Consider the following 13,912-nt stretch of genomic DNA (forward strand, 5'->3'; position numbering starts at 1 on the left):
TGGAATTAGATATTTATATAGGGTATTTCTAAGTTTTAACTTCAAATTTAATTTAAACTAAAAATTGAAACATAAGGTAATAGAGAAATTATAAATTTATAGCATGTAACTAAAAATAATACTTAATAGTTAATAGTTAACAAAAATTTGAATTTCAAATTCTAGTCGGCAATTTTGAAGATTACACATCACATAATTTATTTTTGAGATCGTCCCTGCATAGGCAGTTTGCTAATATTTTTTTTTTGAATCTTTTTCTTTTTTCTGAACCGCTCAAATATGTCCTTTTGACAAAATTAAATGAGACTAAAACTCTATAATAGATATCAGACACTATTATACTAATACAATATTATATTTTATATTTTTAATATAGTTAAATAAACTAACGAACTCGGACAAACGGTACTTGTACTGACTGTTTATTGTATATTTACTGAAAACGTTTAAAATGGAATTCCCATTCAATTCACTGCGTTGACGTAATTGAGATAAGATAATAATCTAGTAACCACGTGAATGCGCATAGGTACCTACAGCCACATCAATATCTTAATAATACAGGCAGGTAGTCGTAGTGACTGATATAACATTTTAACATTGCCATTTATACCTAAATTTTTTTTTCTAGAATTTAGAATTATTATTTTTAAAGACAGTCGTATTAAAACGTTAGATTAGGTTAAATTACAATTTAAAGTTGTAACTTCGATTATTCGGGGAATCCATTTGGCTGGGGGCCGTGGGCACGTGCCCCGCGTGCCCATCATAGGGTAAAGACGGAACTGTCTGGAAGGGGCGATTACTATTCTTATTTAACTAGTTAGATTCATCCGAATGGTAGGTTAGGTTCACTTGTTAGGTTACCTATCCGTCTACCTGAAAGGGAATACGCTCCCCCCTCAAACTGCCACCAGTTGACTATTTTAGCTCCACGGAGTTTGGGGACCGAGCCACCCTCTAACGAGTGGTCCGGAAAACATCAAGTTCTGCGACCGTTCTGTTCACAGCAAACGAATTACGTCCCGATAATATTTAAGAACTAGGTCGGTATGTACACTAATTGTGTCCGATGTAAATGCATAAAATTTCCTTCCCATTTAATACAGACTTAGAAAGTTAGAATTGTCAAATGTCAATACCAGCATTAAATATTACCTGTTTCCAGTCTTGTAAAGAATACTTTTATTTTGTATTCGGAATACATATTCGAATAAATGAGAACTAAGGTATTCAGAATAAGTATTCAAATAGTTCTTAAAAATAAATTTTCCTGACAATCACGAACATAACAAAAAAAGGATCAGCCAAATCTGTCAAGCGGTTTCGAAGGCAACCCATGACACTAAATCTAGACTTGCTTTTATAGTATAAAATATATAATATAAGTCAACTACAAATAATTTCTTATTACCATATTGTAACGCTTTTTGAAAGAAAACGTTTATGCGTGCTAAGCGCGCCACTTCATACATTTAGAAATACACTCTCTAAAGCTCATTTTCTTAGAGCGTCCTAAGCTAATCGAGATTAATCTGTGTTTTAAATTTTAAAAGTTTATCTTAAGAGGAAACAAAGATAATATGGGTTAGAAAAACTTGGCAAATTGGTTTGTGTAAAGTTATACTGACATTGCTGAAACTTGGCATGGCGCACTGCGGTGCGCTCAGATATAAGAAAATATTTTAGGTATAGAGCACAATACATTGTACATTGGTACATAAAAAAATCAGGCACTTAATATTACTTATTAGACTAAAATTATAGATTGAAAATAATAACCCTTAAAATTATTCATTTCACATTTAATGGCATTATTTTACAAATATTAATCATTGTTGTTATGGAAAAAGTAACGATTAAAAAGTTTTTCACAAATTACAATATATTTTGAATTGGTAAATAAAGCTATTTGTAGATGATCTCAAAACAACGAAAAAATCGACACAAAATATAAGCTTAGGCTTGCTTGAGTGATCATATAATATCAAACATTTTAACTTATATTAATTTACAATACTTTTTCAATCATTAACCTGTTTAAGTATAATAGAGTAAAGATATACTGGCATTGCTGAAACTTGGCATGGCACAATGCGGTGCGCTCAGATATAAGAAAATATTTTAGGTAGAGCACAATACATTGTACATTGGTACATAAAAAAATCAGGCACTTAATATTACTTATTAGACTAAAATTATAGATTGAAAATAATAACCCTTAAAATTATTCATTTCACATTTAATGGCATTATTTTACAAATATTAATCATTGTTGTTATGGAAAAAGTAACAATTAAAAAGTTCTTTACAAATTACAATATATTTTGAATTGGTAAATAAAGCTATTTGTAGATGATCTCAAAACAACGAAAAAATCGACACAAAATATAAGCTTAGGCTTGCTTGAGTGATCATATTATATCAAACATTTTAACTTATATTAATTTACAATACTTTTTCAATCATTAACCTGTTTAAGTATAATAGAGTAAAGATATACTGGCATTGCTGAAACTTGGCATGGCGCACTGCGGTGCGCTCAGATATAAGAAAATATTTTAGGTATAGAGCACAATACATTGTACATTGGTACATAAAAAAATCAGGCACTTAATATTACTTATTAGACTAAAATTATAGATTAAAAATAATAACCCTTAAAATTATTCATTTCACATTTAATGGCATTATTTTACAAATATTAATCATTGTTGTTATGGAAAAAGTAACAATTAAAAAGTTCTTTACAAATTACAATATATTTTGAATTGGTAAATAAAGCTATTTGTAGATGATCTCAAAACAACGAAAAAATCGACACAAAATATAAGCTTAGGCTTGCTTGAGTGATCATATTATATCAAACATATTTATCTTATATTAATTTACAATACTTTTTCAATCATTAACCTGTTTAAGTATAATAGATTTCAATTTAAATATATACATATAAATAAAGTTACTTATTTAGTATGATTAATTAATTAAATAATAATAATATAAATTGGAATAAAAAGGCTGTCTTCCATATATTATTACCCTTATTCATAAAATATGCTACACTTATATTTATTTCCTAGACAAAAATTATTGATTAAAAATAATAGCCTATACATTTCTTCATTTGACATTTACATTTACATTTATTGCCACATTTTTTCAAAGAATCTACCTCTACTGGTAAAGTAATTAATAGTGAGTTGTTCTCCAGCTAAAATATTTCTATTAGCAAAAAAAGCCAAGTATGGCAAATATTTATTCAAGCAATTAATCCATACAAAATGTATATTCAAGTTTGCCTTACACGAATGATTGATGAATCTTGTGAAATTGCCATAATGTGTACTATCAACAATGCATTTAAAATCATTGAAGTCTAATTTCCATGTGTAATTGATAGAAGATGAGGAATTTTGTAAACGCTGATTATATTCTTCAACTGTAATAATTTCACCAACATATATGCCTACAAATTGACCTTTATAGATGTTTTGACAAGTCTTTAATGCCCAACCAGGAGACTTAGATTTATGTATACAAACTTTCACATTGCTACCATGTTGAACTACTCTATTAGTACAGGATGACGAACATACACATTTCTTATTACATTCAAAAATTGGAAAATCAGGGGTTACTACTACATTCTTATTTATATCATAAGCAACTGAACCAGATAATGTCTTGCAACAATTAATACCAAATGAACAGTCCTTTTTACAAAGACAACCGGATGGATGATTGTCTGGGATGATAATTTTCCCTTCAGGAATATAATATTTTGTAGTGTACACAAATGAAATTGGTGGATCTTCAAGGTCCATGTTATTTTCTACTTTAATGTTATAATTCTTTGAAATTATATTTATAAGTATCTCCCAATCTTTGAGTTCACGATCCTGTCGTTGTCTAAAAAAATCCAAAGACAAATGTGTCAAATATGTTTTCAAGCACATTTTTCTCATTTTTTGTGCATTTTCAGTACCATGTCCAAGAGCATTGGATATAACAGAAATTTCTTCAAGTGTGGTTAATGGCAAAGATAATCCAGTTGAAGTTCTGAATTTTTCAAATAATTGTGTGATGATTTGTCTAGTTAACATTAGATGCATTATATTTACATGTGTATTAAAAAAATATTTTTTGTTTTCAAATTCAAGTATGTGTTCTTGACAACATCTTAGAGCTTTTTCAGATTCCCATGTATTAAATCCTACTGACCAATCTTTCCACTTAACTAAATAAAACGATTTATCTATGAAAAATCTATAATCAACAATTTCAACTATTTCTGTTGTAGCATACGCCAAAATATTTTGATCAAAAAGTGAATTTTCATGTATAAAACGCCTTGCTACGGGGTCTAAATTCATATAATAATATATTTTTTTTTGTTCAACATTTGATGCTAAAAATACAGGGTTTGTTAATATTACTGTATAATCTGGTGAATCATTTATAAATGTATCGCTGTTTTCTTCTACGTCCTGCCAATCACTATCACAGTGATTGCTTTTTTCATTACATGTACAATTTTGATTCTTGGATAAAATAACATCACACTTTGATTTTTGGTTATCTGAACAGTTTATTTTAGTCTTTATTGCCATTGATTTACTACATGTACTATTCTTGATATCATCATTGTTGAAGTCTGTAACAAGGTAAATATAAAAAAAATCATCACTAGATATTTTAAAAACAATTCAGAATGATTATTAACATCATGCAAGCAACAAAAACTACAATTTATACTATCAAGAACCTTGAATTATATGTATATAAATTATAAATTATACTAAAGTTTTAATTTTTAAGAAAATCAAATTTTTATGACTGGCTGTGAATTGTGATACAGTGGTACAAAATGCACTAAAAAACTATCAAAAAATGCAGTAGCGAGAGTGTTTTAATTTATTATTCATTTCATCAAAATATGAAAAATCAAATTCATGAATAAATTGACATTGTCACACATGTACCATAGCCAATTAAAATATTATGTAAAAAGTGAGTGTAAAAAAATGTTATCGCTACATAAGTGCTGTTATATACAATTATTGTATAATATAAAACGATACATTTTTATCTTGACTTTATTTTACAAAATGAATGTGTCAAATCAGCAATCACCAATCTACTTATTGTTATTTATTAATATTATATTTTTAAGTATTTTATTTTAGATATTATGTTATATAATTATGAAAAATACTAAAAAAACTTTACTAAAATTACATTTAAATAATCAGTACACTGACGTAAAACACATTATCCATTTACAAAACTACACTTAAGAAAAAAAATGTTAATAGATCAATAACACCAAACCTATTCAAGATTAATGATGAAAATATAATTCATTATTTAATGGTTATCATTGATTTTATAAAATACAGATAAACAACGCCGTAGAAAAAAATCGGCGGCCAATTCCGAACTGTCAGTTGTTATAGAGCGTTATAGTCGACAACTGTCAGCGGTAGGGTGAACACCTATGATTTCATCTACCCCTCTAGAGTAAAATTAACTTAAAAGAGTATTAAATACATGGTATTTTGGTAGTAATATTTTCAGAATACCTATTCCATTGATATTAATGATATTATCATTATTGACGTAATATGAAGTGTAAACACGGCTGTAAATAGTGGTGTGAACAAATAATTTGAACAACAAGCTTACCCAGTAATTGTAATTTAATATTATATATTTCAAATAATTTTAATTGAAAAACTAGATTCATCATTTAACAAATTATTTTTATCTCAATAATAGAAGCACCACTCACTGTCATTCGAAACGGCAACACTTATGTTCTTATATTTATATAGTAAAAATGTTTGTGTGGTTGGCATATTACAATAATTTTAATTATGCCTGAAAATAAGTTCCAATGTTTTAATTGCCTTAAAACAATATAGGTAGTTTCCCAACCTAAACATGTTTCGATTTCCTAAAGATGAAGTCACAAGTGAAATGTGGGTACTGAACTATGGTATATATTCAGGAAACTATTGTATTAATTAAAATTATCTTGTGTTCGATATTTTTAATTTATATCAAAATTATTTTCTTACTAGAAAACGTTGGTCTACTGTTTTATTTTAAAAAAAAAATTCTGTACCTAATAAATATCTGTGTCAGGAATATTTGTATCGCGATGATTTTATTAATCAAAATAAAAATAAATTTAAGCCAACAGCAGTTATCTACAAATATTATTCGGAAAAACAACTGTCTACATCAGCAGGTAAGAATTTATGACTTTAAATCTACTAAGTACTTAGTATCAATGTATCATATTAGAAAAAATTTTAATGTAGATAATTGTTCAAATACGTATTTCATGATTTTAGTCAAGTATTGTCAACATTCCAAATTCAAAGGCTTATGGTTTTTTTTTTTATTAAGCAGTAAGGACAATAAATGAGGAACTTAGTATCCAATATTTTTTGTCCGTAAACAGTTCAAAATAAATCAAACATTTTATCATGTATAAAAAATGCTAATATAAACAACCAAATTTGTATCTACAGTCCTTTGTTTTAGAGTTACACCAAATCTAAAATCAATTTTTTCAAAAACCGATTTTATGTAAAAATTCCCGTTTTTCCTTAATTTATTTTTTTTTCCCGGCTTTAGAAAATTAAAGATGCTGTTAAAGAAAATCTAAGCATTTTTACTGTCCTAAAAGGTAATGACAAGACACAAAAAAATTTTTTTAAAAAAACACATAATTGTAAAACCAATACATTCGTTGCTCTGCTCAGAATTTAAAATGTCAGTTTCTAAAATTAAGACCCGTAATAATAAAAAATATTTAATACACACACACACACACACACATACAGATTCCCATCTTACAATGCTTTGGTCACAATGTGTTGATGCCACTTAAAAATAAATCACCAGTTGCTTATACATTTTTAGATAACAAAAATGTATTTTACCTGCTCCTTCAACAATTTGATCATGGATTGAGCAGTCACAAATTTTGCCAGATTTTGATAGTTTATTTTCTAGTCGTATATTAAATGTTATACATAAGGGAAAAATGCAAAAAGTTTGTTTTGACGAAATGTATTTAAGATAATTTCTAGAATATTCGAAAGGCTATGATTTGTCGAGGGATTTCAAGAGTTGGGTTTTTATAGTAGGTTGAATAAAAGAGCCAATTGTGTTTTAGTGTTTATGCCTCGTAGTATTTACTCTCAGCGGAAGTTTCCTGTTGTGTACTACCTTACACACTCAACTATTATTAAAATAATATTAAAAAAACTTGATTATAGATATTTTAAATAACCTAATCGATGTTGGTTTGATTCTGTAACTTATAGTACCAAGGCATATCAGTTGAACTAATTAAATAAAAATTAAAGCTCTTTTTAAAATCTCTGATGCACATATCCACCTTATTTCTTACCAAAAAATGTATGTAAAATTAGAATTTGATTACTGAGTAATTCCATAGCAACAACCATCCACAGTCATAAGTGAAATTCAAATTTTGTAAACATTATTAGATACCTATTATTTATTATATAGCATACATAATGATATTTCCAAAATATTTAAATTATCTTTAATGATTGTTACTCATAAATTAATAATAGTTGTTAATAAAGATGTGTTTATGAATATTGTATTCAAGTTATATAAATAGAAAAATGTTTTCTTTTCAGTAACCATTGTTTTGTTATTATAACTTGTTTATAGGTAAAATTGTGTAAGCAAGTTGTATCATAACATTATTATTACAACAAAAAAAAAGTATTGATCAGAAAATATTTTCTGAAACATGAAAATAGAAGTAACACCAAAACATATCCCCTAAAATCCAGGGAATATAAAAAGTAGACTATCCACCATTTTATTATTAGCTTTAGTATCGATTGGTTGTTTTTAAGTTTAAGTTCATCAATGTATCACAATAAATTTATTTTACTGTCCACTTCAATTTAATCTGTATAGGTAATTTAAGCTTTACTATTGGAAATATTATTTAGAAGGAAATATTTTTTTTAGCCATATAAAATTCACAATTTTTGTTATATGTTTAAGTAGCGTCATTTTTTTGTTTTGTCAATTACACCCGTATATAGATTATAGCTATAAATCAAAGTAGCTTAATAGATTTAAAAAATACTAAGAAATAATTTATATATTTTATATTTTTTAAACAACTAGGTTAAAAAATATGGCAAAATGTTATTGTAAGAAAAAATATTTGGTTTTATAATAGTAGAGTTATTAAACTTATTAGACAAAGAATTATATGACAAACTTTATAAAATCTCAGTGTTAAAGAATATATATATATTTTTATTAATACATTTTAAAAAAAGTGGGACAAGTGGGTATCGCCCTGCTGTACAATAAGTAGAGTATAAGTAGAGTATTATGGACAACTGGATAGACAGTAGACAGTGATATATTTTAATAATTAAATCTATAAGTTGGGTAAATATTTAAACATAAATTCAAGCTTCCGGGGAAATTTTAATTTCTATTTTAGCATATTAGAAATGTAAATTTAATTGTAAGTATTTCTTATTTTATTGTATTATATTTATTGGGGTAGGGGGATTAAACAAAATATACAAGGGCGAAAATATGTTAAATGGCAAAGAGCGCTGATGAACCTTGCTACATGCCTGCAAGTGAGTACCACTCTACTGTACAGAAGGTATCTGTACAGTGGGACTGTGGGAAGAGTGTGTTACATATGAAATCAATGATATAAAATCATTGTGGGTACATGAAAAATGATTCTGAGCTAAGGCGTCAACCCATATTAAGTATATTTTATGAAATTATTCCTATTAAAGTAATTTATTTTATTATTACTAATACAGTAGGTTAAATTAATTTTTGCTGAAAACATTGCATTTAAAAATATCATTGTGTGTATAAGATTATTATCTATTTAGGTACTTTAAAAGTTTTAAGTACCCACTTTTTTTTTTTAATTACAACAAAATACCTAAAATTGTGATTTGTTAATCTTGTTTAATTATATAATTTAACAATCAGCACCTGTTGATAATTCACTAATTTATATAATATTTATAATAAGATACAGTTTCGACTAAAAGATTTGCGGGGTCTGTGCGAAATAATATTTTTATATGAAAGGGTTCTCTTCCAAACACTTAACAAAATACATAAAATGGCTATTGGGACATAGTTCGGTTAATACTAGGCCCCCTAATGTTTTAAATAAATGTGTTTGGAGAATAAGTCACCCTGATTTCTCGAATTTGTTACAATTACTGGATTACCTATTGGTTATTACTTACAAGTTATTAGTTTCCAAACCAACCGTATTTCGATGTTTATTGGTAGTGCATCACACCTAATACGTCTAGATTATATACAATATGCATACTACGCTGGGGCACACCCTAAGCTGGCCCTGATAATATATACCTATTATTAACAGATATTAAGGAGAATTGTAGACATTTCTTTAAAACCACTGTATATACAGATCCACAGTAATCTCATAAAAATTAATAGAAATAATGATAAACAGATAGGTAAATATAAGAATTTGTTATTCCTTACCATCGTTGATTGTAACCTGAGGACTAATTACTTCGGATGAACATGATAAATTAGAAATATTCTGGAATAAAACGAAGTAAATAATTAATAAAGCAAACATTGTTACAAACATAAGTGGATATTTACCAAATTCATCATTTTCTCCTCGAGTTTTTCAGACAGGGGATTGTCGGCCATGATGGTTGTTGGTTATGACAATAGGCAAAGATTGAAACTAGACACTTTTTACGACAGGCGTAAACAACTATATTCCCGCAAATAAATATTCTAAATACAATAAAAAATTATCGACATTCGAGAAAAGCACATCACAAATTGTATTTCATAATAAACGTTAATAGCAGAATATGGACGACGTGAGACAATCGGCATGGGACTTGACTACTTGAGAGCTGTAAAAAGACTTAGCAAGAATAAAAAATTTAAGAATCACAGCTACAGGTTAGAAATGCAGGATACAGCAGCTGCCAGATAACAAAAGTGAGCTACCGCGTCGACGTCAACAGTTTAGTGTTAAACGCGATTAAAGATGGCTGCACATCGGCATCTGATAAGGCGACAACGAAATGACAACAATATAGACGTCCTTATAACCAGTGGCGCAACCAGGGGGGTGGACTCCGGGTCTGGACCCCCCCCCCCCCCTTGGCACGTATAATAGTAAATTAATTTCATTTTCTCAATAAACTTGAATAAAAATTAAATTTATAAATATAAATTGATTTTTCGACTACATCAATTAAGTAGTGTTGTGGCTACACTGCTACAGTGCAATAACCAATAATTTAATACTATCATGTTTACATGTTATCTGTGACCTTAATAATTATTATCATGACCATGGTTCTAGACATAGAGTAAACTATGGTTCTAGATATCTGATTTATCAACAACTGTTATCAAATACAATACATTTCGATTAGTTGTTACAATTGTGACATTTTCGTTTTTTTTTCGGTCGTCTTAGAACTAGTCGTATTGACCTATATTGTTTATACTTTATAGTTTTAAAAAGGAACAATGAATAGTTCTATAAAAGATTTTTTTACTACTAGTAGACCTAGTACTAATATTAATAATCTCGGTGTAAAATCTTCATTTAATATTTCACTTATTTAATATTTAAAATAATAATAAAATTTAAAAAATGTATTGTTAATAAAAACATAAGAATATTGTTTATAAAAATTAAGATGGTTTATTTTGTCAGACCCCCCCCCCCCCCATGAAAAATTCCTGGTTGCGCCACTGCTTATAACCTTATTACATAACATAACATAACCTATTTGAATTCTGGATACCATAATATGGCATAAGCACTATGAGCATCGGTGAGAATATGTAACACCACTGCTGTGATGCAGCAAAATTTGATGTCAAGTTTACCACTCTGTACAATCTCTATTGTATAAAATAATATTGTATAGCCGTATAGGTACTTGTCTTATTTTGTGACTTACGTAATTTAAGCATAGACGAATAGACCTTAAGTACAAACTACAAAGCACAGAATATGTATTATATTTTATAATATTTTACCTATCAAATACTATACTTACATAGAGTACGAGTACATAGTATTTTTATCGTACTTTACGTCTGGTACCCACAGTTTTAAAAATATTGTACTCATTAAGGCGCATGTGCCAGCAACCACACTCTCGTCCTATCGTTCGAACTTCTACTAAATACTATTGCCCGTCTAATGTCTATTAGTATAAGGTTATGCATGACTAGCGAAACAAATTCATTTTAGCTACTCAGCATATTTTTGGATTTTTTTTACGAATATTTGCATATCAACGAGTTAAGAACGATGGTGCAAAAAAAAATTGCGGAAACCATTATTTTAGAAGTTATAGCCATCCAAAGTTTGCGATTTTACGTTAGGTTAGGTTAGCATATGCGTATAGCATGCGCGTCACACTACTTTAATGCCTTTAATTTTGAATAAATTTATATTATACAATAAACATTAACATTATAAGAAAATAGGTACCTACTTTCTATAGGTAATTATACTGACATACCTTTCAACAATCACCGATGATAGCAGTGCCTGGTAAAATCCATTCTATTTCACTATATAGTCAATAATGTGTTTTTATCTCTGAACTCCGCGGAAATTATAAAACATTTTCCGGATCACCGTTCTAGACCTCCAAATATCCATTACCCGATGACCACGGTGATACTTTTGTTTGCCAAACTTCGATTCATAAATTTCGACAATCTTATAAACAACCTAGAATAACCTAACGAGTAACTGAACCTTGTTAGTTAAAGTAACACAAAGTGGCTCGTTAAACTCAAGCGACCTCCCATCGCCAGCCGGTTCGATGGCTCGATGGCCAGTCTCTTTAAGTAATATATATTAAGTATATTATGGTGGCCCCTTCGCCTACCCGCTCCGGTCGCCAAACTCAAGGTTCTCCGCGCGGCATTAAGTAGTGTCGGCAGTGTTGCGCACATGCGTATATAAACGTAAAATAGTCAACTTTGGATGGAAATTTTTTATTTTTTTATTAGAAATAAACAATCTATACAAGTAATGTACAATAAGCTTATAGAATACAGAACGTGAGAAATTGAATAAGAAGCCGCCCACTGGCAACACTTAGTATGAATTATTTATGTTTTTTTTTTTTTTTTAATTGTTGATTGTTGAAATTGTATATATTATACATGTAATATGTATATAGTATATATTAAATTGGTAATTGTAAGAGGTCACGACACCATTTCCTTTTTAACCTTGGATGGAAATCAACTTCGAAAATAATGGTTTCCGCAAATATTGTTTGCACCATCGTTCTTAACTCATTGATACACGTATATTTCAAAAAAAAAGTTCCAAAAATGTGCTGGATAGCTAAAGTGAATTTATGCCAAAATTAGTTCTAAATGTCGAGACATTATCAAACGCTAGTGGTTAATTTCCACAGCTGATTTATATTTAGCTGAGTCACTTTGTATGTCAATTTGAAAGCTGTTTATTATAAGGCGATGTGCAACCTTTATAATATACAGTATATATCTTTAATCGCGGTGTTCACTAATCAGTAATCAATGTTCACCACTCACTACGATGTATATTAGATATTTATCTACAACGGGTAGGTACCAGCGCAATTTAAGATAATTTACTAACCAGTCCAAAGTCTATATCAATATAAAGAAACAGAGCTGTGTTAATATATATATCATATCATTCAAGCTGGAGTGAGATAGATCCACCCATTTCTCATCCATACCTCGAAAATTAAACTTCATACTACTATACCATACAACTTCAGAATCTCCTATATACAACTCGGTCATTCCCGACCACATCCATAGCAATAGCGTGCAGCGTACTATAATCATGTCCTGCGTGGGCGTAATAACCTAACTTGCAACCATATTTATTACAACAACTGGTAACCATAGTTCCCCCCTCCCTACCCCCCCCCCCCCCCACGGCGTACTGCATGATACACGACGTAGCTATGAATGCGCCTAGTGTCAACAAGCTGACATTCGGTGATGGCTATATTTTTAATGGTTAGTGGTTATCGTGGTCTTAGATTTTTGTGGTTATTGTTGCTCAATAGTTTCATGCAAGGTGGATATTATATTATGGAGGTGTTTAACACTTCGTTTTTAAATTGATTGTAGTATAAAATATATATAATAATATAATATTATGTACCTACCTACATCAGCTGTGAACGCCACAAAGAGCTCTGACTACTTGACGAAGGTGCATATTTCTATACGAATATACGATACGCAATGTTTGCAAAGCTACGAAATATGAATTTAAATAATGAATGACGTATATGTATTTTTATTTTGTAATAATAATATTTAGATTTATATTCATACAATTTGTATAACAAAACCGCAAGGGGTTTACTATATAAAAAATTTAAAAACTAGTGGCACAGATTCTACTATATAGACTCGAACTTTGATTGTGAACTTTTATTCTTATATTATGCTGTTTATTCGTGGTAGAATAAATTTACGTAGGTATCTATGATATAGATTATAGAGCCATATTATATTATTAATCTTAGCCCGGGACTTAAATGCACTTTAAATCATTTATGTAATAAGTACCTACCTAACTACCCTTATTTTTTGACTGCATAGTTAAAATTTAAGTATCTAACTTTTAGTTAGGTGTTACTTAAATGTTGCCTATTGTGAATTTTACATTTTTATCCCATCGCATCATAGTTAAAACGAATCAATTATTGTAACATATGGATATCAAAAAAAATAAAGTATTTATTTTAGGTGTAAAACAATTTGTATACATTAGATACTTATATCTTACGATAATATGAGATAA

General features: G+C 28.9%; 1 protein-coding gene across 1 annotated transcript; it reads right to left on the reverse strand.

Annotated features, from left to right (window-relative positions):
* Nucleotides 1–1,916: 1,916 nt before the first annotated feature.
* On the reverse strand, nt 1,917–10,089 carry LOC132935140 (histone-lysine N-methyltransferase SUV39H2-like). Its single transcript, XM_061001603.1, has 3 exons — nt 9,700–10,089; nt 9,574–9,634; nt 1,917–4,657 (listed from the first exon to the last, which is right to left on the reverse strand). The coding sequence occupies exons 1-3, from the start codon at nt 9,748–9,750 to the stop codon at nt 3,147–3,149; spliced, it is 1,623 nt and encodes a 540-aa protein (XP_060857586.1). The 5' UTR covers nt 9,751–10,089; the 3' UTR covers nt 1,917–3,146.
* Nucleotides 10,090–13,912: the final 3,823 nt, after the last annotated feature.

This window comes from Metopolophium dirhodum, chromosome 1 (genome assembly GCF_019925205.1).
Source record: "Metopolophium dirhodum isolate CAU chromosome 1, ASM1992520v1, whole genome shotgun sequence".
Lineage (NCBI taxonomy): Eukaryota > Metazoa > Arthropoda > Insecta > Hemiptera > Aphididae > Metopolophium > Metopolophium dirhodum.

Excerpts from the sequence above, each read along its gene's own strand:
- LOC132935140 (XM_061001603.1), bottom strand. The coding sequence starts at position 9,750 with ATGGCCGACAATCCCCTGTCTGAAAAACTCGAGGAGAAAATGATGAAT. Across the intron at positions 9,635-9,699 it reads AGGAGAAAATGATGAATTTG|AATATTTCTAATTTATCATG; the intron begins GTAAATATCCAC and ends GTTTTATTCCAG. Across the intron at positions 4,658-9,573 it reads TCAGGTTACAATCAACGATG|ACTTCAACAATGATGATATC; the intron begins GTAAGGAATAAC and ends ACCTTGTTACAG.